This window comes from Macrosteles quadrilineatus, unplaced genomic scaffold (genome assembly GCF_028750875.1).
Source record: "Macrosteles quadrilineatus isolate MER2022 unplaced genomic scaffold, UCM_ALF_1.0 Scaffold_8__2_contigs__length_117827958, whole genome shotgun sequence".
Taxonomy (NCBI): Eukaryota; Metazoa; Arthropoda; class Insecta; order Hemiptera; family Cicadellidae; genus Macrosteles; species Macrosteles quadrilineatus.
In genome coordinates, this window is record NW_026542601.1 from 61,906,395 (window position 1) to 61,933,534 (window position 27,140).

Here is a 27,140-nt window from a genome sequence, read left to right on the forward strand (position 1 = left end):
TTCGACTACTGAACTGACACAGAAGCGCCGCCTCCTCTCAGCAATAGATATCCCGCAGGTAGACTGGAAAATCCCTTTTATCCCAGAATGTCGTTTAGGCTATCCCACTGTTACCCGTACATACACAAAAACGTCCTTCTAGCTTGTTCACAACTGTTTAAGTGTATAAAGTTGTTCCTACAAACGAAAGTGGTTTTTACGGGATGCACTGCCATTATTTTTGTAGTTTTTGGTAACTGTTCAACCAAAACGGTAGTGATATAGAACTTGTTATTACCAAACGCTTACAAATAATTCCTAACTGCATTTTCCGTTTCAAGTTAAAATATCTACATTTAGTAGGCCTACCATAATGTGGTCAAATCACTTCAATCTGTAGCATAACAAAACTCGGAGGTATTCACAACATCAATGCAAACTATAGTACTATAATGTCAAACAATAATTCCCCGAATGATGAAACCACAATTTCCCGTAATAGTAAGAATATCCCATGATTGGATAAAAATCCCTGAAACGGGATCACTGCGGAACGATTTGACAGAAGCGCAGAGGTGTTGCGCTGGTCGCGACATCGATTGCTGTGGAACATAACCTCAAAAACGCCCGCCAATCCAGAGCGCCGCGCGCATTATTCAGCAATGTAGTCGATCCAGCTGATAGCCTGATCATCTGATCTCGGAAAGGACGATATTTAAAATTTGGCAACTAAACGTACTGATTCATTCATCTGAAAATAACACCAAGTGCTTGACGAGCGAGCACGGTTTAAAATACGCGTATAAATATACTCCGTTTGATGTAGGGAACATACGTAGTGAAGGAAAGCACACTAATTAAATATTTACACACATTTGTTTGGAAATAATGATGTGCTCTATGAGAAAAAATTTTCAGTATCTTTTAGTATACTTGGTTATTTAAAACATGTTATTTTCAATTAATTGTATACTGTAACTTGTTTTTTTTTTAATCTTTTTATGCCGGTTTGCAAACGTTAAAGACTATGTAAAGGTATTGCATCTGTTTACAAACAGCCGTAAGTGATTATGTCTCACCATTTGAATCGTATTAATTACATAACATTTATGCATATACAGTAGGCCTACATGAGTATAAATTCATTCCATGCATTTGGAATTTGATGAAAATTTGAATGACAATGTGTCTATGCTGAAAATTGTTTCCATCGGAACAATATTGTACAATTGTGAGTAAAAATGTGTCTTAACTTTAATTACCAAAAAGAACATAAACCAAATTAAATAACCATATCCTATAAACTGTATCAGCAATCTGATACGTACTTTCTCCCATTAGTTTGTCAACAACCTTTATCATGGCTAAGCGGTGGGAGTAACTATATTTTATGGAGAAAATCACAAAAAATGTTAAGAAATTTTGAACCGTACTTTTACAGTGATGGTGGTTGTACCATTAAGTTTAGAATCATAAGGACCATAACAATACAATTTTTTTAATCGATCGACGAATTGTTTGCTAAAAAATAAGATTTTCTGTCGTTTTCTGTTTTTAATAGGAAAATTAAATTACTATAACTTTTGAACCGTAATTTTTAAGCAATTGGGGTTATACCATTTTGTTTAGAGTTAAAAGGACTATAGCATATTAAATTTGTATCAAAACCTTTCGGGCCATTTTCGAGAAAATTTTATTTTCCTAAGTTATGGGAAAATCACTATTAAAAATCAAAATTAAAAAATTGAAAATGACTATGTATAGGGGCAGAAAAAAAACTTTAATTATCTGAAGAATCATTAAAACTGTGTTGTTAATTGTTTTATATATAAAAAACTAGTGTTGTAGATTGCTTACAATATAGCAAGATCTACTGTATTAAAATAATTATAGTACAGGACATCTGTAAAGCATCTTTTGCTATTCTAGTGATATAAACAGTATTGCTTGATGACGACACTGTTTAATTATGGAAAAAGGTTTCAATCAGCCCCAAAACAGCCTTTATGTATAATATAAATAAACCGAACTGTAAAAAATCAAACAGTTATTATCAGGGCCTTTTTATACCATAGATTTGTTTGTAAAACAATTTTGCGTAATGTAACAAAACAAAATATTGAACATTTTAAAATCGAAATAACTTCTGCAACCTCAAAGGCCAAAAAACATAGTATCTAATGGAAGAATGAAATAAAAGATGAATCTCAGAAGTCCTTACTGGGAAAGGATTAAAAGTCGCAGCAAAATGTGAAATTAGTTCATATATTTTTAATTAACCACCGTATAGTAATTAATTGATCAAACTGTTCAAACATTTAGTTATCTCATGTTGGCAGCGGCTGCATATACCTATAGTCGACGTCATCACGTTGGCTCTGTTCCTGTTCTGTTGGTAGCAATGTGTGACGTAGCATTCCAGATACAGACAGCCAGACACACCTCCCAACCCAACCAAGGTCAACTTCTACTGTACAATTCTAGTTTAGTTGGCCAACCGTATTTAACATATTTGTCATATTCCCGGCCTAACTGTACAGAATAACCCATTTAACTCACTCTTGCTTATAGCGTCTGCTTGTCGTCTGCTCACATTGTGTGACAAGTCTTCCGCAAATCCATCCATTGTGCAATTGGAGTGTCTCATTAGTTTTAGTGTTTGACTATAAAAAACTACTTTATGAGTTCGATAGTAAATTAAAAGTAATTAATTATTATAGGCTGTACCGAACCAAATCTGCACCGAGTAAAATACTGTACGCAGGTAATTAGGCCAGAACCGTACCGTACCGATTTTTTTGGTGCGCGGTGCACCGCAGGATTATGTTTTATTTGATCCTACAAACCACTCTAGGATTTGCGAAATGCTCCCAGTGTCTACCTGGCCGGGTGAGTCATCAGCCCTACCGCCGGTCATCACCCCTCGAGGCACCGGCCGATGGACCTACGATTCACACGATAAAAAATGCAACAAATAAAAACGTTTTCTAATTGAATTTAAATTCTAAAATCATCATAAAAAATACGAGGTGTCCCATAATATTTTTTTTAAGTTAACTGCCATATTGGAAAATATCGGTTATTTAAAAAGTGGCATTCATATTTTTGCATGTCATATGAAAATATTTGAAGTTCCCCATAATTTTGCTCTCTAAATGTAATAGATCCTGAGATAGCGATGGTGGCACAGTTAAGTGGTTCACTTAGTATATTCGCAGAACACTAAAGTTTTTAAGTTAATATTTCAAGTACGTTAATGGGATGTTATAGATGCATCATATATTGTGGCAAATCTCTATTATTTATTCTGTTGTGATATCCACCCTTAGGGCCTATAAGAAATATTCAAATAGTTTATAATATCTTAACATAGATGGGCATATGTTATTTTAACTTTCGAGTTACAACCGTTCATTTTATATATCTGACTTAGGGTCTTTTGGGTCCCTTAGGGGACTTAGGGTCCCAAAAATCCTTAATATCTTTTTTTCAGGGTATGGGGACAATGATTAAAATCTTGCCTTGGGCGTTTAATACCCTCAGGGCGGCCGCAAGGCATATAAAGGATACAAAGGATATAAAGGATCCTTTATACGCCATGGGGCGGCCCTGCTTCTGATATCTGACTTAGGGTTTATGGCGCAAAAACCCTAATGCCTTTGTGTTTTTTTTTTTTTGGGGGGGGGGGGCACTGATTAAAATCTCGCCCCGGGAGTCTATCACCCTCAGGTCGATAAAAATTTAGTTATAGTTCAAGGCCTAAGTTTATTTTAAAATAAATTAAATAGTTTAAGGCATTGTTCAGAATCGATCATTTATGGTTCACAATTAGACATTAAATGGTTCATTGTAACTTATAAGTTTGAATACAATTTCGTAAATTTGTATTTCTTGTTCCGCAGCGCAAACCTGTTTTTGTTGGTGGAATAGTGTAATATGTTTATTACATTCGCAGTATAACAGTACAGGATAAAATTATTTACAAAAGTAAACTAAATGGTCCATCACCTCAGATAGTTTAGATACGAATTTGTGATTTTTCATTACTCGTTCTACTGTGAGATCCTGGTTTCACAGAGTTTTAAGGGTACCGAGAATCATTATAACATTACATTGTGTATTGTATGAGGTTAAGGTCCGTGAAACCTGCTAACAACCTAGCATAGACTTTGAGATGATTAAGTAAGTCCAACCAGATCTTATTATCGGATTTTCCTCATCTGATATTTTATTTCTTCAAAAGAAATAAATAAATTCAAATTGTCAAATAAATTAAGTTTATTAACCAACAAACTATTTGTAAAATAAAAATATAACTACAGCAGATTATTCTTTGTAAACACAACTTTGACCTTGATAATTCCTTATCTGTTAACAAATTTTAATTAAAGCACAATAATTTTCATCACCACAGAGCATTAAAAATGTTTTTATTAAAATGAATTTGACTTGCTTCCAATGATAATGACAAAACACTTCTACAAAAGCCTCATCCTCCAAGTAGATAACACTAGCTCTCATTGTTTTCTAAGCAATAAACAATGGTACTCTGTTATCATTGTGCAATATGATAAGGGATATACTATAGAGTGTCTTTTCCACATGAAATGTCATGTCATACCTATTTAATGATTTGATCGAAATACGTTTATATGATGTTTTATATTTGTCAATTTTACTTCTGTGTATCTGTAGGCTAAGGTAAAATGCATTAATTTACTCCAATTATTGAGCTAGACCTAGCTATTTTGTTTCACTTCGACTCACCAAGGTAGCTGGGTTGACCCCCCGAATTTCTTATCTATGTTAAGGATTATGCCAAAGCTATAATGAATTACATTAATTTAGATAATATGAGGAGTATATTCTAGAGTTAATATAAAAACTAGGTAAAATAAAATTTTACATCATGAGCTTACACAAACCACGATTGCCTCCCAAAAACATCACTAATCTAAAAGGGGGGGAGGCAAAAAGTCCACATTACTCCCTCCCTAAAAATGTTCTCTTGGCCAAACAATTATTTCATCACGGATTTACTGTATTATATTTTAAAATGAGTGCATTGTATCTGTATAAATAAAGATTAGTAATAGCAAACTCACTAAATGTTTTTATATCGTTTAATTTAGAACAAAGAATGGGACGGTAAATATTTAGTTAAAAAAATCATTATCTTTTTATATACTTAAGACCAATTTTCAAATATTGGAAAATAACTATTATATTTACTTTGAGGGTGCAGTGTTATCAATCGTGTATGGTTAATATTTCTGTAATCGTTAGCATCCTTAAATTACAGAAAAAGAAAAGTATTTGCTTCTAATTTATATGTATATTCTCTTCGTATAGGGTCAGTAACTTTTTGTCAAATTTCCAATTGCAAACTGCTAAATCGAACTCATATAGGCCTAAACGCAAAAATTTAAACTGAAACATTAAACAAATTATTTCTAATACTTTTGTTATTTTAGGTACGGTACATGCTTCTTCTCTCATTATGTATCTCTCTATAAAATAATTTAGAAGAATTATTAATACGATAGTACCGTATCTTGATGCGTTGTGTTGTAGGGACTTTTTTTGATACATCAAAGAACCTAGAACTACCTCAGAACATATAGATACTGTGAGTAAGTGTTACTATTTATTTTCTGCCCCCCCCCCTCCCCTATGTGTTTGCAACATACATCCATCGATATATAAACACAATGTTTGTTATATATCGATGCATACATCATAACTCCTTGAAGAATGGTATGCCTATATAAGACATCCAATATCTTTCAGAGCCGAAACAAAATCTGACCAACTCAGTAGCTAAATTCAATTGAAACCACCTGTTCGGGCCCTGATCAACAACTTATATTCGTGACGTAATTTATAATGTATAGCAGTGATCTCATAACCTCAAACTGTGCAGTGCAACATCAGGCTCTATTGCGTCAGTCTGTCGAGCCTCCAGAACCCGCTAGATCCTGTAGTAGATGACGTAACAGGGGGGTGTGTCGGAGGTGTGTCCCCCTTCCAGTGGCGAGCCCCCCAGGGGGACAGTGAAGGGGGCCCAAGGTCACCCGGGCGTCGACGTATACACTGCAATTGCGGCGTGGCTTTTCCCTACATGGGATATTTTTAGTACGAGAGGGATAAATTTGTATTATGGTATGCAATATGGATACAACTTTTTATTTGGTTTTCTCCACTCGTAAAGTTTGATATTTAAAATACAGTTGACAATATATTTTGTGTAACTTGAGTGTACAACTTTTTGCCATTTTTCATTATTATTAGATGTAAATGACCAATTGGCGAAAAACGCTGAGTAAAAGCGGTTTCATTTTTTTATTCGCCTACCAGTTTTTGGCCTAATTCTGAATGAATATTATGCTTTTACGTTTAACTTAATTTTACCCGAACCTCGAAGCTTTTGTCAGTGTTATGCTAGTTTTAGTTTCTACCATTGTTCAAATTTAGTTCTAAAATAGTTTATCGTGTAATTAATTGTTGGTTGTTACATTGGCTGGATAAAAAAATATGTTCACTGTCCCCAATAAACAATGGCAATAAACAATAAATAATGGTAATATCTTTTACCATTATTTAGTAAATATAATATGGTCCGAAATCCTGTTTTCATTATGTTTGTCCCTATTTAAAAAATGAATCGATTTCAGACTATTTTGCAATCTGTATACAGTTTTCGGTACATTTTATCTTGGTCTAATCATTTACCTGGCTGTTTTCTATAGTTCTTTCATGTCGTACTTTATCTGATTCAATTATTAATAAAAATAAAATTACCAAAATAATTTACTCCGATATTATACAGTTTTAGAGGATGGGGGTCGTTAAATTGGTACATATAATTATACTATAAATTCGTGAGATCGGCTCAGGAACGTAGATCACCTTCTATAAAATTACACCTTTATTTCATACTTATGGCAAATATAGGGTGTTTAAACCAAACTTATAACACAAAATAAAGAGTTACTCGCTCATTCCCTACCCTACCAGGTTATACAAACCTTTGCATTTTACAATGCGACAAAGATTTATCCCGTTTTAAAGAACTTCTAAATTGGAATTCAGATCGCAGTTTTCTTCGTTCATACGCTAAGCGAGCACTTATCAAAGATTGAGTGATTAAAATCAGTTCACTCATGCTATCGTCACGAGGAAAAAAACTACAGACGCCTAGACTAGGTTAGCGTCAGCAGAGACAGTCAGCACAGCTGATAGATAGTAAGTTGTCAGCTGCAACGTGTAGGATAGCAGTTTTCATAAAAACCAACACGCGTGGCTGGTAGACGCTGATGCTGACACGAAACATATGACGCAACGTCAGCAAACAGCTGTGAAGCAGATGGCAGGATGTACGTGGCAACAGGGAATAATCGTACTCGTGACCATAGCTTAAAACATCCACAGATGCATGTATGATCCTTATGGATCAAGCTAAGCTGGGTTAAGCCGCGTTTACACCGGAGTTTCAAACAAAAAGTTGCAAACTTTTATTGCAAACACCAGTTGCAAACAGTAGTTTCAAATAAAAGTTTGCAATTTTTATTTCATGGTTTTGTTTCCATGTTTCATGAAAATGTTTGAAATAATTTCGACCTTGATTGAAATATCATTGATTGATAAAAAAAACTCCCACTTGGTTTTCCCATCGTCGGCCCCCGATCCAGACTTATTGCCCTTTTTAGATTCTCTGTTAAATTGAATTATGAGGTTCCTCATCCTATTTTGGACCTCTGCCTTGCTTAAGTTAATTTCCCGTGAAATGTCATTCCACGCATAGTTTTTCTTGTTCTTGTTTTTATAGTCAGAAATAGTTTGATTCCAAAGCACTTCATGTTCTCTATAAAAGCTAATTAACTTAATAATATTGTAATCTCTTCACTCCATCTCACTCAGTAGATCATCACTCACAACACGCACGATACGAGATAAGTCACAACAATAACGAGGTAGCCGTCCAGACAGGGTACTGAGTCGAGATACAGGGTGGTGCGAGTGATCACGTGAGTGAGACAGGAGGTGGTAGCGTAGGGGATGGCTGAGAAATGTTTCTGTTTTGTGTTTCATCGGCTCATAGTGACCGAAACTAGTGTTGCAAACAAAGAGTTTGCAACTCCCTTTGATCTTTACCGACTTCAAGTGGAAACAAAAATTTCTGTTGCAAACACCGAAAAACTGTTTGCAACAGCGAAAAGTTTCGTCTGAAAATGGGCGTTTTTAGAGATGTTTGCAATTTCTGTTTGCAACTCGTGTTTCAAACTCCGGTGTAAACGCGGCTTTAGTGTTTTATTATTTCTAGTTATTTCATAATTCCCACCAACTTAATAAAGGTTTTACCAAACAATTTATTAATATACTATGGTTTATCCTGAGGTATTAAATGCAATTAATTTTAAAACATAGGCCTATACACTGTTAAGTCTACCATTAAAAAGTATATTTGTTTAATGCCATCTGCGGGCTTTATGTGTTAGTGACATAATTTGTTTATGTTTATGATCCATACAGTTTCGGTTCTAATAATCGTGTGGGTAACTATTAGTATGGGGTTAATAGTGTGGGGTTATAGTGCTCGCTTGGTAATCAACGTATGTAACTAATACATGGAGAAACCACCATGTATGAGAAATTGTTATGTATAATTTAACAGAACAATTTTAAAACGTATCAATAAAATTTATCCTCCAGGATTGCAGAATCAAACCTCACGAGACACTTGGCCTTGTGGTTCGACCTTGATTGCGGAATCAGCTGACGCCTGTTTGGCGGGAAACGTGCAAAAAGCGGGTAGCAACGACCCCGCTGGCGGCCATGGGTGTGGTTGAAGGTAAAGTTCATACATAAACGTACATAACTCTAAGATTATTGTTTATAAGAAATCTAAGACACACTTCATGTAAATAAATAAGCTGTTAATTGTAACAAATGGGTATATAAATTTATTCACCAAACAGTTATGAATTTGGTCTTGAAGTCGGATTTTGGGCAATAGATATTCTTTTACGACAAAAGGTTTGTCGTTCTAAATATATTTGGCAAAATTATAAACTTAAACACAAAATTTAAGAGAATAAATTTGCAGACGTCCTTGTCTTTAAAACATTAGTCCATCCATATAAGCAGCTTGTAATGACAATATTTATTCTTGTCGACAATTATTTTTGTCGATGTAGTTTTTTTTTGCTTAGCCAAAACAATATTCAAATTTAATATTTAAGTTATACATTGTACCTTAGTTTAACCATGATATTGATTGACTGTACATGGTATTGATTATAGGCTATAGTAAAAATGACTGTGGTTCAAAATATCGATATATTGTATATGTATATATATTTTACTACCAGACGAACTCAAGAACAAATTGGTAAAACGTAAGTAAATTATCATTAACATTAATTAAAATGACAATTTAGTTGCCAATTCCGTCGTGCAAAAGCAAATCCGAAGGGCTAGAACCATAGATAAAACGAGTACTTCTTTTAATCTATGCTAGCACGTGAACGAGCGCAGAACGTTATTGTAGTTTCTTTGTCAAACCATAAGTCCTGTAATCAATTTTAATAAATATTCCTATTGTATCTCTGCTACCGGTAGTATTTTTCTAATTTTTCTCACTACAATCTTGATTTTTACCTAAAAATAAAATACCTTCTACTCTTGTCAACTTGTTAGTGTTCTTATGATGCATCTCTTTAATACTTCGCTTATTTTTAATGCAATTAGGTACTCAACTCTGAATTAAAAGACCCATGTGCCCAGAAAGATTCAATAACTCATTAATATTATAAGTTGGTAAGATTGATAATATAAACGTTTTGTTAACAACAGCTAGAGTAATAGTTTAAAGAAGTGCGTATGCCGCTTATGGCTAGTGAGCGTGTAGACCAATTGGTCATAAGACATTGGTCTTATGTGATCGTTGGTGTAGACCTTTCCTTCACAGTGCACGGTCAGTTAGTTGTCCTAAAAAAAGTTGTCCTAAAACGGATATTTCCATAACATAGTTTAGAATGCTGCGTAGGGGACGTTACACTGCGACTATGTGTGAAAAAGTTGTGTATATGCTTCCTAAAATCAGCAATTGCGAAATCATTTTCATAATAAATTTCTATCTTCGGAGATAAAATAGTCTATTTTTATACATCCATTGACACTAAGTAAAATCACAGATCACACAAATCTCCTAACATTTCAATATTTATTTTCTGTACTATTCCCTTCATTCGTGTGAAAGTGACACCAAAGTTATATTAAGCTAATCAAGCTAAACAACATCAGCAATGTTGTTCAGAAAAAGACACTTAACATAGAAAAATACTTAAGAACTAGTAGTTAAAATAAGGCTCTTTATTCTACAAACTCAAAACTACAACAAATAACTCACCTCTGCTTATCAAGAGATTTTTCAACATTAAAGTATTTGAAATGCTATAGTAAGAATTATTGGCATGGTTTTAGATCAAAAAATTGTCTATAACAAACATTTACATCATAAAAAATATAGTATAAGCTTCTTCACAGTTAATATTCTATAAATCCTCATCCAGTTTTGCATAGCATATTAAGCATTAGGCCTAACTATAGTCAACAGTAAGCGAACAAGCTAAATATTCTCATAAAGAAATAGGTCGCTGCGCATTGAAAGCATTTAGCTCACTACATAGTTAAAATGTTGACCTAATAGTTTAAGGTTATGTCATTGTTTACATTGGTCAGCTGATCTAGAGACAGGTCAGGTACTCACCCAGCTGGGCTCGGACAGGAAATGGATAACAGCACGAGAAACGGCGTGACTGTTTATAATGTTTCAAGGCAAAGAATGAAATTGCCTGCGGGCGGAAGGACACAAATCCGAGGATTAGCAGTTGGCAAATGTTAATCTTAGTCACTTCCGTTCTTAGAAATCTATTGATCTTTTTTGTTAAGGTTACTTTGGCTGACAGCCAAATTGATTATGGATTGTCATTGTGAATTTGACTTTGCTGAAAAGACTAATAAGATTAAACTACAAATTTTTATTGAGTACGTAACTTTGTGCATACCTTAGAAAACGTTATAAGATTATTTTAAATATTAATCGCGATCGTAATGATGATTTATTTTAAAACGTAATAAAAAATAAAAACAATATCACCGTTTCTTCAAACTGAGTAATTTTTATGTTAATTGAGTATTAATAGGTGATATAAAATAATGATATACGCTGATATAAAAATGAAAAAAAAACAAAGATTCACAGATGAAGTGAGTGCCGGATTTAGGGTACTTGTGGCCTCATAGAAGAAAAAACCCGAGCGGCCTCCGTCCCTAACCCTCCGTCATTGGTGGAACTTCCCAACGTGAACATCCGTCGTTATAATCACCCATCATCACCCGCGATCTCCGTAAAATCAGCCTAGTAGTAAATCCGGCAATGGATAAAGTACTATTACAGTATGATTAACCATAATAATTCCGAAACGTTATGGTATATATTGAAATTTATTAAAAACCACTACGCAATTCTGAGGTAAAAATTCCCTTCAAAGCTGATATTGGCGAATTAAGATTTTGCTGTATTAGTTGTAATGAGGAACCGCTTTAAAAAGTTAGCAAGATCCAGAATAATTCAGCACCGTTCATGCACACGAGTTTATCAGCGTCATTGCATTCCATGACGTTAATTGAAAAAAATTCTTATCAGCTGTTGTTTAATCATGTGTGTATAGAACTCTTAATTATCAGCTGTGAAAACAAATCATAGACGAGGGTATACTTTCCATTCACTTGTTTGTTTACATTGTAGGTACACTAATGACCTATGATACTTAAACAACTGCGCCCGTCACATTTCACTCAAGCGTTGTAAGTTTTTGACCGATTGTTGAGAGATGGAAACAAACAAACAAATCACTAATTGTGGGAAATCGGTAGAGACATCTGGCCGAAATCTTATTGTAAAATACTGACTAGTGTAACTAGAAGGCAGAAGGCGTTTATTCTTCTAAAATATAAAAAATATATTACTGTAACACAACATTTTGTTCGATATTCATACGGCTGACAGGTAAAAATTACAATAATCGTACACGTTTAATCTAAATAAAAAAATGAACGGGTTTTTACTTTGAAATTTGAAATTGAAAATTTAACTTTGAACAAACTGTGTTTTAAACTTCTACGAAAGAAGTTCTGTACTCGCAGTCTTACCACGAAGACTAAAATATAGCTAGGGTTTTATTTATAATTTCTATTAAATGGTTTATCATAGAAATGTTTGTTATGTTTTAGAAATGTTTTGAACTTAGAAACCTTTCGCCATTTTTTCCAAACTCAGATGATGAGGTAACAATGATGATTACGTTTTGTTATTATGTGTTACGTAACCACAACACTTTTTTGTCTGCTTCACATATAATATTAAGAACCAATTGAATGAAAAATGATAAAAAAATGATTATCCAACAGATTCGTATACTTTTGACTGAAATGTAAACTATTATATCATATATTTACTTAAATCCTACCCTGAGTCTTTACTCTTTTAGTATAAAGTTACGTAACAATAACAAAGGAGGTTTGTCTTTCACCAGTCTCAGACTTAATGTCAGATCCATTGTTTATTATTACATTCATCACCAATGCCGTAACCATTAGTGTACCCTATTAAAATCAATAAAAAATTTTTGTCGTTTTGTTTAACTGGGTAAGCCGTTTTTACGTCGCAACCATATGTTTTAGAAACTTGTCAATCACCAAAAATATTAACTTTGAGTGTTGATTTCCTAAAGATACCATTTAAATAAACTCTTTTGAGAATTTTGAACTACTTCTTACTTCATAAATTAGGTAACTAGATTTGTTAAGATTTTCCCATTTCCAAACAAAAATCAGATACATGATTTGCGCACAGAATACTATACTATACAAAAATTTCAAGTTATCAAAACTATCTTATTTAACTTAGTACAATATTATAAAAAAATATTGTTGGAAGTGCCACACAAACTTACCGGATGGTTAGAAGGACCGTTGAACTGTGAAGGACAATCGTTAATGACCAATTATTTGGTGATTCGCGCGCTTTCTAATCTGAAAACAGAACGGGACCAAGTGTGCAACCTTGGGGCACACCGTGGAGGTGTCATACAACCTCCGGACATTTACATATCGTTATTAATCAATTGACTTACATTACGTTGTCGATTAATTATTATGACGTTGTTGATTCTCATGACGTAGCTGATTCGGAAACTTAGATACGAATCACACACTCTAGTGGCTCTTATGTGCCTTATGAATTGACTCCGTTTGAAATATGTAGTAACATTTGTACTGGGGCACAAAAAATAAAACACTGACCATATAAATTTAATAATATAATTTAAGCTATGGGGTTATTTTAATTGTGTCTCGCCTACCCTCAAGAGAACTCGTTTCATGGCTAACCTTCAGTAGTTTTGTTGTCCCAAGAACAACCTTTGCAGTGACAGCCCAGTTTTTGGTAACTAGCATTTCTCTTCATTATATTCTCTAATGAAGTCCACTGTTAGGACGACAAATCAGTTATCTTATGGGCTCATTTCTGTGTATTTATTTGTACCTGAACTCTAACATTCTCAGGTAAACTAAACTAGCTGAACTTTTCCTTTAAAAAATCCTAACCAGCGAAATGGCTCACATCCTTTAAGATACACCCTACAGTAATATAATGGTAACTGAATTACATGGTGAATCCATGTACTAGTTTATAGTATGGTGTGTTAAATCTCCAATATGTGCGAAACTTATATATTTTTTACATCCAAAACGAAATAATTTAAATTAAATTAGTTAAATAAGTATTTAATTAATTAAATTAGAGGTCGAAACTTGACAAAAAAATATGTAATGTACAGACTTCTCTACTTGGTAAATAAAACATGGGATTGGAATTTCTTCCGTTTATTTGATTTTTGGTTTATATTGTGTTCTTATTTTGTCATCAGCATGGCAACCCATAAGGTCCATGTTAATTTATTTAAATTTTTAAGTCATTTTTTGTGCTTATTTTAAAGTTTATTTTAATTTATGAAGGGATTCTGCACATTTTTCCAACAGTATGAGTTGATTTTCGCTGTGCATGAGCTGAGAAAAATTTTTTTAAAGAAATATGCTTGCCTATTAATATATAGACTAGAGCTTGCCCGTGGTCGAAAACTCGACCAAAAATATGTATTGTGCAAACTTCTCTATTTCCACCCCACACTGTAAATAAAACATGTGATTGGAATTTGTTTTGATTTTCTGTTTATATTTTTTTTTGTTATTTTTTCACCAGCATGGCAACCCATAATAAGGCCCATGTTGATTTTTTTTATTTCAAATTAATTTTTCGTGCTTATTTTTGAGTCTATTTTAATTTATAAAGGGATTCTGCACATCTACACAGGAAAATATTTTTCATTTGGTACCAACCGTTTATAATTCGGTCCAGGCTAGCTGTCATAAGTTTTGCAAAAGTTTTTTAATACAAGACGAGAGCTCGCCCCGTGGTTGAAAACTTGACCAAAAGTATGTATTGTGCAAACTTCTCATTTTCACCCCACGCTGTAAATAAAACATGTGATTGGAATTTCTTCCATTTGTTTTGATTGTCTGTTTATATTTTGTTGATATTTCGTCACCAACATGGCAACCCATACGAAGGTCCATGTTAATTTTAAAAATTTTAAATTCATTTTTCGTGCATATTTTTGAGCCTTTTTAAAATTTATAAAGGGATTCTGCAGATCTACAGAAAAATATCTTTCATTTGGTACCAACAGCATGTAATTTGGTCCAGTAGTATGGTCAGGCTAGCTGTCATAAGATTGCAAAAGTTTTTTAGTATATAAGATAAGTAGCCACAGTTATCATTGTATGGTAGACAACAAATACAGTGTACTTCTCCACAACCCAACCATCTTTGAAACCCAAATTCCATATAACTTTTGGGCCTGGGGAAATTTTTAACAGTGTTTGTAAATCATTTGGGCGTTTTAGTCACCATTTCAGTTAAAACAGAACACCAATAGGACCAGCTTACCTGTTTCAATTCAGTCAAAACCATAAAATAAATAAATACCCCCGCACAGAGACCTGCAGATGATTTTAATATGAAAACATATTATATTGTAGTTTTCTATAAACTGTTTAACAGATACATGTCACCAACATAGAGCTGGATGGATAAAACATTAATATAAGAATCCTGCTACATCATATCTTAACCAAGTAGCCTATTTATAGTATAGGGTAAAAATTAAATAAAAACAAAAACAAAGTCTTTACTACTTTTTATATATAAGAATATTTACACATATATCTTTCATAAACAATATATTATGGTACGGATAATGCATGGTAAATCATCACAACTGAGGCCTAAGCTCCTAATACAAAACAATTTTCAACATTAATCAGCGTAATCCATAGGGATGCAAAATGAAATAAATATAAACGTATAAAAGGAGCTATGGTAATGAATTCAAGATAGTTAAAAAAAGATCACAAACACTTTGACATAAATTATTTTACAATTAATTTACTTAAGGTTTACATTTTTGTAAAACGCAACAATTCCAGTTTTATACAAAACAATATATAATCTACACACATTTGTACAAGTTTTGCTTAGGGTGTGCGGGAAATCTTCAGTAGGTTTGTTGAGCATCGAGTTTTATCTTAACTACTCATCCATGGCACACTGTTCTCTTCTAACCATTTGCAATTTTATTCCTCAATATTTCTGATAAAAGCTTGTGAAAGAATAGTCCCAAAAAATTGTTTTTGCAAAAGTTAAACTCAACTTTCTTAAGGCACATAAGAACGAAGAACTCAAAAAGCCGCAGTTATTGCAATAAAGGTATTATATTGAATTTTTAAATGCAATTCTAGCGCAAATAAACTATTTGTTGATAATCATCAGACATAAAATTCCATTTTTCAATGTTATATAATAGTTTTTATTTTATTTTATTTACTAAAACCAAAAAATACCATTTCAATTCATGTTTAATTGCATGAAATCGTAAAAACACAAAATGTTAAAAATGTATGGAAAAAAATCCCCCTAACTATTACTATTTTTTAAATTCGATTTCTCTCAAACGGAACTTTTCAAGATTTTAAACCTTTTAATACCTCCAAATGATCTACGACCAACTTCAAACATTTTTATTCATACTCCAATGTCTAAGAAAACTGTAAAACCGAAACCATCTATTATAGACAGTTATTTTGAAATTTCCATCCAAGAGGACATGACAATACTACCCTTCCAAGACATGTTACGCAACTCGCTCGTCACTCTAAAACCTTCCCGCCCCTCCATTCCTCTATCTCCTACTGGTGGGCGGAGCTTGCGTGTGTTGCGTGCATCCCTCCACGTTCTCTGGCCAATCACAGACGTTCTCGTTGGGGTTGAACACGAGGTTGCTGGGACAAGGCATGTGATGTTTCCGTTCTCCCTCGCACATGTAGTACATGGTACAGTCAGCCTTGTCAGGGTGGTAGGATATGTGGCCGTCTTCCTCCTCACATGTCACTGATGTGGCTGTAACAGACAGTGGAGCGTTAGACTACATTGAAACTTGAAAGATTTGTTAAATTGACATAATCTTTTGAAAATGACTATATTGATAGTAAAATCATAAACAATTTCAAAGTCAAAGTGTTAATTTATAGTAAATATTTTGAAATACCACTGTAATCACTTAAGCAAAGACTAAGAATAATTTAACAGCCATACTGAATTTTTTGTATTATTTCCAAGGAGGATTCCCAATTTCTAATCTTCTATTATTACTGAGCTTGTTGGGTCCTGCAGCTACTTACGGTCCTTGGTGGTGTACTGTCCACTGGATACTGAGGTCTCGAAAGGTCCGTCATACTCTAGTTTCACCCTGTAGTCCTCCAGTTCCTGTTTCATTGCGTTGATCAACGGATACTTCCCTGTGCCGCACATTCCTCTAAAGTCGTCCATGTCTACAGACCAGATCATTATTCCACCAAATCCTTCCTCCTTCAGCCAAGCCATCTGAAATGAAAAATGAAATGAGATATATTCATTAGACAACCATCATGACCGTGATATTTTGCTGTCCTAACTTAAAGTGTACCAGGTGAGTCAGTGGCTCAATTGGTAGCGTTACGGACTTCGGGCCCATGGCAGTGATATCGTGGGTTTGGATCCTGGTCACTGTCACAAACATTTTATCAGTACAGTTCACCTTTGTACTGTACCGGCTCACCCCTTGCTTTGCTGGATACATTCCACGCACAGATCTGTAGTCTATGTGGATGGGCAAATGCAAGGTTAGAAGAGGCCACCAACCTCTTAAAAAAAGTGATAATTTGAGAAGTAGAAGTGAAATTTGGTATTGATGAGCTGGGGGCTCAGTCGATAATATTACAGATTAATGTAATGGTGAGTTAATGTCTTTGCAAATATCCATCCATACATTAGTGTAAAACATTAATCTGTAAAAGAATTTTGCATTGTACCTTGGTCTTGAGTGATCTCTCATCATCAAAGCCGACCCACTGGTCTCCTCGGTATGCGAATGGAACTTGCTGTTCGTTGTCCCAGACTAGAGTGGTGTTCTCTCCATGGAGGAAATCACAAACCTACAATGGGAAAAAGTTTTGAGAAAATATTCAACTAGTAAATATAAATGCCATGAGAGAATAAAATAAAGAGTAAAATTACTGTGATAAATTAAAATATCTTTTCTCACAGTTTAAATGGTAAGTTTTTAATAAAATGTTAAAAACTCATAAAGCACAATTTTCATTCCCTCAGCCTGTACCTTAACTTTAACCATCCCCTATTACCACAGTACCACAATAATGGATGACACATTACTTGGCCACCAATCAGAGATACCAAACAATCTTATCAATCTAAATGTTTGATGATATGTTACTGAAACAAAATAACTTAGTGTGATCACAACTACCAACCTCGTAGTAGCTCATGAAGCCAGCTTCCCCGGTGTACTTGCCCGGAGTACCCCCACCTGAGGCAGGTGCCCCAATGTCAAACTTGGTTGGGTCAACGAGACTGAAGGATCGTCCGTAGGTCGGCATTCCAATCATCAGCTTCTCCTTAGGTGCGCCTTGCTTTACCCACTCCCTGGCACTGTAGTCCTGCAAACACACAACAATCAATACAATTTTAAGACAACATATTAAGGTTTATTGATTTTATACCTAATTTTAGCTTGTATACAACTAGGGGTAATTGAATTGGGTTCTCAATTTTAAAAATATTTGAATAGATTCTACTTCAAAATAAGAAACCATTGAGTCCATTCATTTCAATGGTCAAACATGACAAGTTTAGTCTACAAACCTAGGTCACACCATTTAGCTTTGATTTTACTTTTACTTTTTAGAGTGCTCTAAGTCAGAATTCACTGTTAAAGTAGTGCAACTAGTGCAAAACTATTCTTTCTCAATGATTAACACAATATTCTGTCCATAGATCTACTCTTCTAATAAAAACCGTGATTGTGGAACTTGATAACCATTGTTCAAAACTGTTGTCATAGTTTAAGAATAGGTGGATTAACTAAAACAAACTTTATATAGAAAATATGTGTATGGCATTAAAAAAAGCTAAGAGAAGGAAAGCAAAAAATTAATTACAACTAAACAGAATTAAAGAAAGCCATAAAAAACTGTTAGAGTGCTATAACTTACAACTGTCAGTTTTTTCTGGTAGGCTGTAGCACTCTCAAGAGGGTAGAGCGGTGAGTTGTGACCAACTTGGCGTTCCCACTGTCCGTGGAAATCGTAAGTCATCACATTGATGAAGTCCAGGTACTTAGCGATCTCAGGCACGTCGTAACTACAAAACCAATAAAATTAGTCAATATAACCAGTTATTTGTGGCCCAAACCACAAATAGATATTAACATCAAAATGAAACCACAAAATGTAATTTCAGACAAGTAAAATTTCCTTTAGGTTTAGACTAACATAATATGAATGACAGACTGAACAAAATGAAGGCACCTAAAACCACTGAATAGATTATTGATTTGGAAATATAATCAAATCACATACTTGATCAGGAAGGAGACCACAAGAAGATCTAGATGAAGGTGGATGAATGACCATCTTGAATGCCTCTGATTATGACAAGAAGAAGGCAAACCTTTTGATAATGACAAGGAGAAGTAAAATAATTTAATTAATGAAGGTGGAGGGACGTGGATAAGAGAGGAGGAAGATGGCCGATAAAGTAGTTGAAGAGGAACTGCAAAGGGGGAAAGGGAGGGATTAAAGAAAATAGATGAGGACTAGTCGGAAAGGAATGAGATATAGCTATTGCTGGAACTTCTTGAATACAAAACTAAACAATCTACATACCCAGCGGCAATAGCCTCGAAGCTGGCTGGCACTGCTGCTGTCAGTAACAATCTTGGCTGGCCAGAACTCTTGGCTTCTCCTTCAAATGCCATACGCAGCTCCTTCAATAGGTTTACATAGCTTGCTCTGTCGTCAGCTCCCCTGGTGAAAAAACAGCACATGAACTGTGACCAATAACCACCAAGCTGGACACAACTCACCACTCTCTTGAGAGCGCTACAGCCTACCAGAAGAAACTGACAGTGTTGTAAGTTATTGCACTGTAATTTTTCTTTTCTTCTTGACCAATCCAGTTACCTGTCATGATATACAAGTTTTGTACAAATTAAAAGCTATAGTGTTTGTGTATTTATTTGTACAATGTATTAATACTTTCAACCCTGTTGTCTGATATATCATAATAGTTGTCGTAATTGATACAATAAAATGTTTACTTACTTACACCTACTTTCTGTGAGATATATTTACACATAAGTTGTCCCAAACTTTACTGATTGCAGTACACTCACCTAGGGTACTCCCAGTCAACATCTAATCCATTAAACTTGTACTCTCGCAGGAACTCGATGGCTTCGTAGACAAACTGGTTCATTCTGAACACGTTGCTGGTCAGTTCTCTGAAGGGAGACGAGCCAAACGCCCAACCTCCAATGGCCAGGAGGATCTAGAATGGAAAGTGATCTTGAATGCCTCTGATTATGACAAGGAGACGGCAAACCATTTAAATTGTAACTCAATAAAAACAGAAAAGGAAATAATATATACTAGGGTTGCTTTCAGAGAGGTGAAAGCCAGTTGAGCGGAACAAACGTGATTTGATATTTGTATTAGTAACTAAATGTAAAAAAGTCAATAGATGTACTAATGCTGGTTTTATTGTTTAAAATTATAATAATTCAGATTTGTTTTTACTACATCTTGTTATTCAGATACCTCTTCCAAAAGTACATTATGGTAGTTTTGACCAGGAAAATATTATCAGTTAATTTGGTGCAACACAAATAAACAACTCGATCAATTACCTATAACCTACACTTTACCTTCCTAATCTAACCTTGCCGGTACTTCAAAACACTTAATGTAGTCACGAATACTCATAAACCCCGACCTACCTTCCCCACATGCCTAAATTAGATCAGTGTTCAATCTGCGTTTTATTAATAAGTGTAATAACTTATTGCACCGTCGATGTAATTCAACATAATATAACCTATGATGTATTATCGGATTAAATATCGATTTCGATTCGGTTCAATATATCGCTTATTAAATCCTGATTTCTAACATTGGCTGTTTCTAATCAGCTGGCAACACAAATAGGTTCATGGTTTAAAAACGTTTAAAAGAAAAGTCTAGAAAGTTCATAAATACCTTATGATTCTCTTGTTTACATTTTTCTTGTAAACAAAAAACTGTCATATGGCTACTTTAGTCCCATAAGCTTAATGTTAAAATTTGGAAATTTTAAGTTCGTTTTAAATTGCATTAGCATTATCTAATTGAAATTTGTTTGTTTATTAACCATCTCGCTATTAGTCTAAGTAATCTTGTTAAGTTTAGCTGAAATGTGTTCTGCCGTTATTGAGTGATGTTGCTTTATTTGTTGCATTGAAGTTGATCCCAAAGAGCTACGCTCGCTTCGCTCGCTCCGCTCAATAAATAAAATAAAATAAATAAAATAAGGCACAATTCCTCTATCTGATGATGGGGGGTGTGTTATTTTCACTCAACTTCTACTAGTTAATCATAATAATCTAATCATTTGACTTTGTCTTTGACTTGACTTAATAAGAGCTCAGAATTCTTCTCCCTCAACTTATTAATGTGTTTAAATCAGGGATTTTCTTCTTGGGGGGGATTCTTAAGGTATTCTTACTTCCCTTGATGTCAGATTTCTTCTCCCTGAACTTAATTCAACCATAGGGTTCTTCTCTTTTGATCAAATCACCGTGATCACCTATAAATCATGGTTCTTCTTCATCTCACCTTAAAATCAGATTGTCTCTCCCAGCTTAAGATAACAACAGATTTTGTTCCTCTCAAGTTACGGTACCTTAAAATCAGATTTTTCTCGGCCAATTCAAAGGTTCAGCTCAATTTAAAATCATAGGGTTACCCTCTCTTGACTTAACTCACCGTAAGCTCAAATTTATTCTCCCAACTCACCTTAAGGTCAGGATTCTTCTCCCTCAGCGCAACCACCTGCTTGTATCTCTCTCCTTCGCTCTCCTCCTCCTTCTCCTTGTCTTCAGCCTCTGCCAGCTTGTGATCCTTCAGTGCAGCGAAGGCGTAGATCACATGGGTACAGAGTGAAGCATCTATATTGTCCGGGGTGAACCTACCAGCGCCTGGACGCTTCTTGGACCAGCTGGTCATGTAACAGAACACCTGGGCTGGTCGCTCTGTAATCAATCAGCTGATTGTAGATATATTAAACAAACTTAATCCTATACGGTCATTGCCATAGGTTCAGTACAGTTTTACTCCAAGTTCATTAAATTACTCTATATTGTACCTACAATATGATTTTTAAATGGCCAGATTACATTATTCAATTTTCTATACGGTAGTACTTCAACAGTGAAAACTTATACATTATCCCAATTGTTCTCAGAAAAATTACAAAAAGTTCACTCATATTAAAGAGAAAAACCGCAACAACAAAATATTTTCCATTATAATAAACCACAAGTTTTCATTTAATTAGTAAAAAAATTAGGATGCTGAAAATGATCAAAATTAACTAGATCGTTAATATCTACTTTTTATGGTCTCTACATAAAGCATTCAGTTTGGTTGTCCCCATTGTTTCATTACCAGTTGTAGCCTGCTGTATTGGGACAAAAATTCAAAGTTATCAATAGGCAAAAAGTTTAGGACAAAATCCATCCTCTTCTTCGTAACAGTGAAAGTAAACTTTTTAGTAGACTTTCTTATCTGTGGTGAATATATTATGAATAATATTCAGGCGAGGAAATTTGCATAAACTGATACTGGTACTTATGAACCCAGCACATTTAATAATAAATGTGATCAAATGCATTAATCCAAGAGTGTTTTTACAGTGAATAACCCATCTGAACGCCTTTGGCAGTGTTTGTGAGTAATTTTTGCTGACGTCAGGCATACAGAAACGTTACAATACAACACGAAAAAATTATATAGACTGATACCGATTGATACTCCTTCGAACAATTTTAGCAGTATTTCAGCTATTTTTGCAATAACAGTTGTTTTTAACAGCTGAAGTCCTAAAATTAATAATTAATTATCATTATCATTATCAATTAGATGGGGACACCACCTATGTGCATATTTCAACCCAAATATGAGTAATGGATGAGTGTAGAATGGAGTGAGTTGATCTGTGTAGCTTTGTTACTGACTAAGATCAGCTGTACCAGCAAGCATCAGTCAGGTCATTAATTTAAAGCCCAATGATCACGGACAGCTGGGTCCAGTTTACCATAAAAAAGCTACCGACTTTTCTCAGGATCGTTCCAGCAACATTTTGTTTGTTAGATGAGCGATATAACCACTCAGCAACCTAGCCAGTCTACTTCTTTCAGTAGGCAATTACTGTGTCTACTGAATATTCATCTTTAAGGGCCAAAAAGTTTTGGGGAACTGTAACCATGTCCTCACCATTCTTGTTGATGGATGTGACCTGTAGAGAGGTGGTCGCAGGCTTGACTCCCTTCACCTTGTTAAGCAGCTCACTGACCGGGATCTTGATAGGCACAGGCTTGGTGACAGTCTCCAGAGCTACAGAGTTGGCTACCTTGCTCCAGTCAATGTCTTGCGCATTCGGTCCTCGCTTGATACCTCGCAGCTCCTCCCTGCAAAATGTACATTGTAAAAGTTCTACCTTAAAATACTTCAGAAAATATATTGTAAGGTATTGATAGTAAACTATTAATGGTTCTGGTGGCAGAGTGGCTAGAGGGCTGTATGTAAAAACTCATGACAGCTGGTTGGGTGTGATAGATTCTGAACCAAGTTGACATTTTGTTATTGGGCTACTGAAGGTATCTAACAAAAGGTCGACATCAGATAGTAAACAGATTAGGAAATGGTCCGTCCCCTAAAACTTTCAAAATGCTAATGGGATTACTTGCAAAATTACACAATAACTTAGCTGGGTAAATATTTGGATCTTTTTATGTTATTATCAAACATTTTAAACTGAAAAACAAAAAAAATCTTGTTGTGGCGACTGATACATTGGTGAGAGTTAAATAAAACAATGCATTTCATATTTTTTGTCATTTTTACTACTGTATTAGTGTCCTTCGTATCCTCATTCATCGTTGGCATACAGCAACAACAACCCACCAATTTTCCCTCATTCTTCATTCAATTATATTGAAGGGGCTTCTCTTTGAACCCACAATCAATGAATTTAGGTCACACTATTGTCTTCAGTTCTGTTGTTACTCCAGAAATGATTGCATCTAGTTCCTACCTCATAGCTCCAATCAGCGGGTATTTGACATCGCCTCCGCATACAGTTCCAGAGAAATCGTCCATGTCCACTGTCCACACCATGGCACCCCCGTAGCCGTTCTCCTTGATCCATCCCATCTTGTGCCGGATGCTCCGCTCGTCATCAAAGCCCACCCACTGGTCGCCCATTATTGCGTAGGGGACCTTCATCTCATCATCCCAGATGTAAGTGGCTCCGTTCCGCAGCATCTCACAAACCTAGAAAAGTAGTGGGTAAATGTAGGCTTTGGATTAATTCTGTTTGGTTAGTCACACTGTCATGTCAAGAACTTCAGTCAATAATGAATAATTAATTGAGTGAATCAAATGGATAAATTTACTCTTCAACCTAAGATTGAGAATCAGAATGGATACGGAAATTAGACAATAGAATTTATTGACATATACTTAGAGACTACAATGTGTCAGATATAAAATCAAAGGTTAAAACTATGATTTTAATAATGGTGATCCAATTTTAGCTAATTTAACTTGACTTCTCTTTGTTGTAGTAACAAAACCATGCTTACAAAAATTCCAGAAACATCCAGTAGAAACTTATGTTAATGATTCCAAAACCAAACTGGTGGTGTAACTGCAAGACAAGTTCAAGTCTTCACAAGGGATGCAGTCTGTGAATTTGACTTTTAACACAACAGGTAAATTTTCAAAACATCAGTGTTGAATTCCCTAATGAGAGGAATTCAACTTGTATGAGTATAAATCAACACACCTAACTGAACGATACACACTTGATTTTCTAAGGTTTGCTAATGTTTACCTAAATACAACTCAAGACATTTTTTTTTAATTGAGCAAAGTGGAAAAGTAACTATGTACAGTATTACAATGTAATCACACTTAAGTGAGGCTGTGTTTTAAAAGTGTAAAATTGGACATCTGTATCATACTTTCCAACCAAGGTACAAACATTACAAAATGTAAGAAAATAAAAAGAATATCCCAACAATAATTCAATACTAGCCCTTTTTAAAGTCAAAGTAAACTTTTAGGGCTGTTTACTTGTAATGTTTAAGAGCTGATATGAAGTTAAAGTGTACAAGGATCAAATGAGCTAGTGGTATATTGACTATTATTCAAGATGAACATGTTGCCGATCAAGTTAAGTTGCAAAGTATGATGTTTGCAATAACACGACAATCTTCTTTCGTATTGAAGGACATAATCCCAAAAGAGAGATGGTTGAAACATGTGAAGAGTGAAGACTGGAAGAGATTCGGAACAGCTGAGGAAGGCTGGAGAATCATATAATGTAGAAGACTGGATAATATGACAAAGGTTTTGGATAAGGTTAATTATCAACTTTTATGGTATCAATCTTGAGCTTGTAAACGTGAGATTCGTAGCATTGTTTTTTCTTCAGAAATTTACAATAATTTGGCTGATTTTGGAATGTGACCCATGTCTTACCTCGTAATATGCCAAGAAGCCTGCCTCTTTGGTGTATTCACCAGCCTTTCCACCACCACTGGCTGGAGAGTTAACCTTGAAGTTGTTGGTGTTGGACAGAGTGAATGTTCGGCCGTAAGTGGGCATTCCGATAACAAGCTTGTCCTTAGGGGCTCCAAGTCGAACCCACATCTTGGCTGCATTGTCTACACTCAGTTGCTTACGCCATTCTGAAATGAATAATCTATTATATTATTAAAGTGATACAATCAAATTTTATGTAAACGGTTAAGGTCGTTTACCAAATAAAAATATAGGCATATGGCATATCAAAATGAAGCTTAGAAAGTGTAGATTTGCCGAAAAGTATTGATATGGACGAACTCCCTTAGGGCTGTGCCCCGCAGGCTGATTTCCAAAGGGCTACGCCTTGCATGTTTTGGAAGTTAACGCCATTTGATTAATTTGGTGAACAACAGCTGGCCAATCCAATTAACAATATAGTTCCTTGTTTACAATTTTGTTTACTTATTTTATTATTTAGTTTTATGTTCTTAAAAGAAGTGCGTTGAATGGACGGTGAAGCTATTTCTAGCTGTTTGATACAAGTGAATGATTAAAGGTGTCCGATACATGATGAATATGAGATTAACAAACCATGTTTGTTGTTCGTTCCAAGAGGTTGTCACCGATCTTTAACAGGTCGCCATTTCATTGAAAGTAAAGTATTAAAGACGTCGTGAAAGAGAGAAGCGAGTTCAGGTACAACCGTACCCACCTTGGCCACCTCAGGACGTAAGGTATGAAGGTTCCACTGCTTTTAACATCCTTTTAGATGACATTTTTTTTCGAACTTGGGCCCTTTACATGAAATATAAAGTCAAAGTTGATAAAATTAATTTAATGGTGGCTTCTGTACACCCGTGAATTCGCGGGTAGAACCTCTTGTTTAAAATTATTCTATTTACAAAACTGTAATGTATTATGTATATAATGTAATTAAAATGTTGTCAAGATAAGAGGAAACTGCCGCCATGTGGGAGCCAATGAAATACTACTAATTATCACAGGGCAATAATCAATCTCTTGAGTAATTTTTTGTGTCAATATTTGTGTTCACTATCACAAAACCTGACTTAAAAAAGTTACTTATTCAAAGATGAAATGCAGTTAAGAATTAGATAGTCTCTCTTTGCAGTTACACATTGTTAAGAATTACACAACTAAAAGGCCATAGCTCAGGTGATAAACAATATTTCTCAAAAACAATGCTGATAAGGTGTACCATCAAAACTATAGCCAACTTTAATGATCTATTTTGGAATGCTACAAAGCTAACAAAGATAAACAATCTACTTACACTGAGAAACTAACCATCCATCAATATTTTATACTATTTTTTCTGTCTTTATCTTTATTTTTCAAGTTGGTGAACAATTCCAGGCCCTTGTACAAACTTAGGTTTTTCGATGTTGGTAGATCAATTTACATAAAATACATTCAAGCAATCATAACCAACTTTAACACAATCCGTACCTGAGTCGCTGGACGGAGAGTACAGTGGTGCGTTGTGGCCCGTCTCACGTTCCCACTTGCCGTGGAAGTCATAAGCCATCAAGTTAATGAAATCCAGGTAGCTGTGGAAGAAAACGATGTAAAAATCACACTTTTAAGAACCCACTCAAGAAAACTCCTAACACAAATGCTGTTTTGACAAAGTATGGTCAGATGGTCGAGTACATATTTTTAAAATATCCATAGGAAAAGAACATAAAGAAAGTGCAGCATTTTAAGTCTTTTCCATTATAAACAGTAAGACATTGTGGAGTTACGACAACAGGTTACACTTGGTAGAATAGTTT

General features: G+C 34.7%; 1 protein-coding gene across 2 annotated transcripts in view; it reads right to left on the reverse strand.

Moving 5' to 3' along the window:
• Positions 1–15,287: 15,287 nt before the first annotated feature.
• The window catches only part of LOC128999746 (probable chitinase 10), a 74,767-nt gene continuing 62,914 nt past the window's right edge, over positions 15,288–27,140 (reverse strand). For both annotated transcript variants that reach the window (XM_054426404.1, XM_054426405.1), the window contains 12 exons: positions 26,815–26,915; positions 25,300–25,508; positions 23,849–24,087; positions 23,029–23,222; positions 21,550–21,785; positions 19,893–20,047; positions 19,384–19,524; positions 18,712–18,859; positions 17,971–18,156; positions 17,512–17,634; positions 16,843–17,044; positions 15,288–16,561 (listed from right to left, as the gene is read on the reverse strand). In XM_054426404.1, the coding sequence (XP_054282379.1) occupies positions 16,344–16,561; positions 16,843–17,044; positions 17,512–17,634; positions 17,971–18,156; positions 18,712–18,859; positions 19,384–19,524; positions 19,893–20,047; positions 21,550–21,785; positions 23,029–23,222; positions 23,849–24,087; positions 25,300–25,508; positions 26,815–26,915 (2,152 nt within the window). In that variant the 3' untranslated portion in view covers positions 15,288–16,343. The remainder of the gene's footprint in view (positions 16,562–16,842; positions 17,045–17,511; positions 17,635–17,970; positions 18,157–18,711; positions 18,860–19,383; positions 19,525–19,892; positions 20,048–21,549; positions 21,786–23,028; positions 23,223–23,848; positions 24,088–25,299; positions 25,509–26,814; positions 26,916–27,140) is intronic.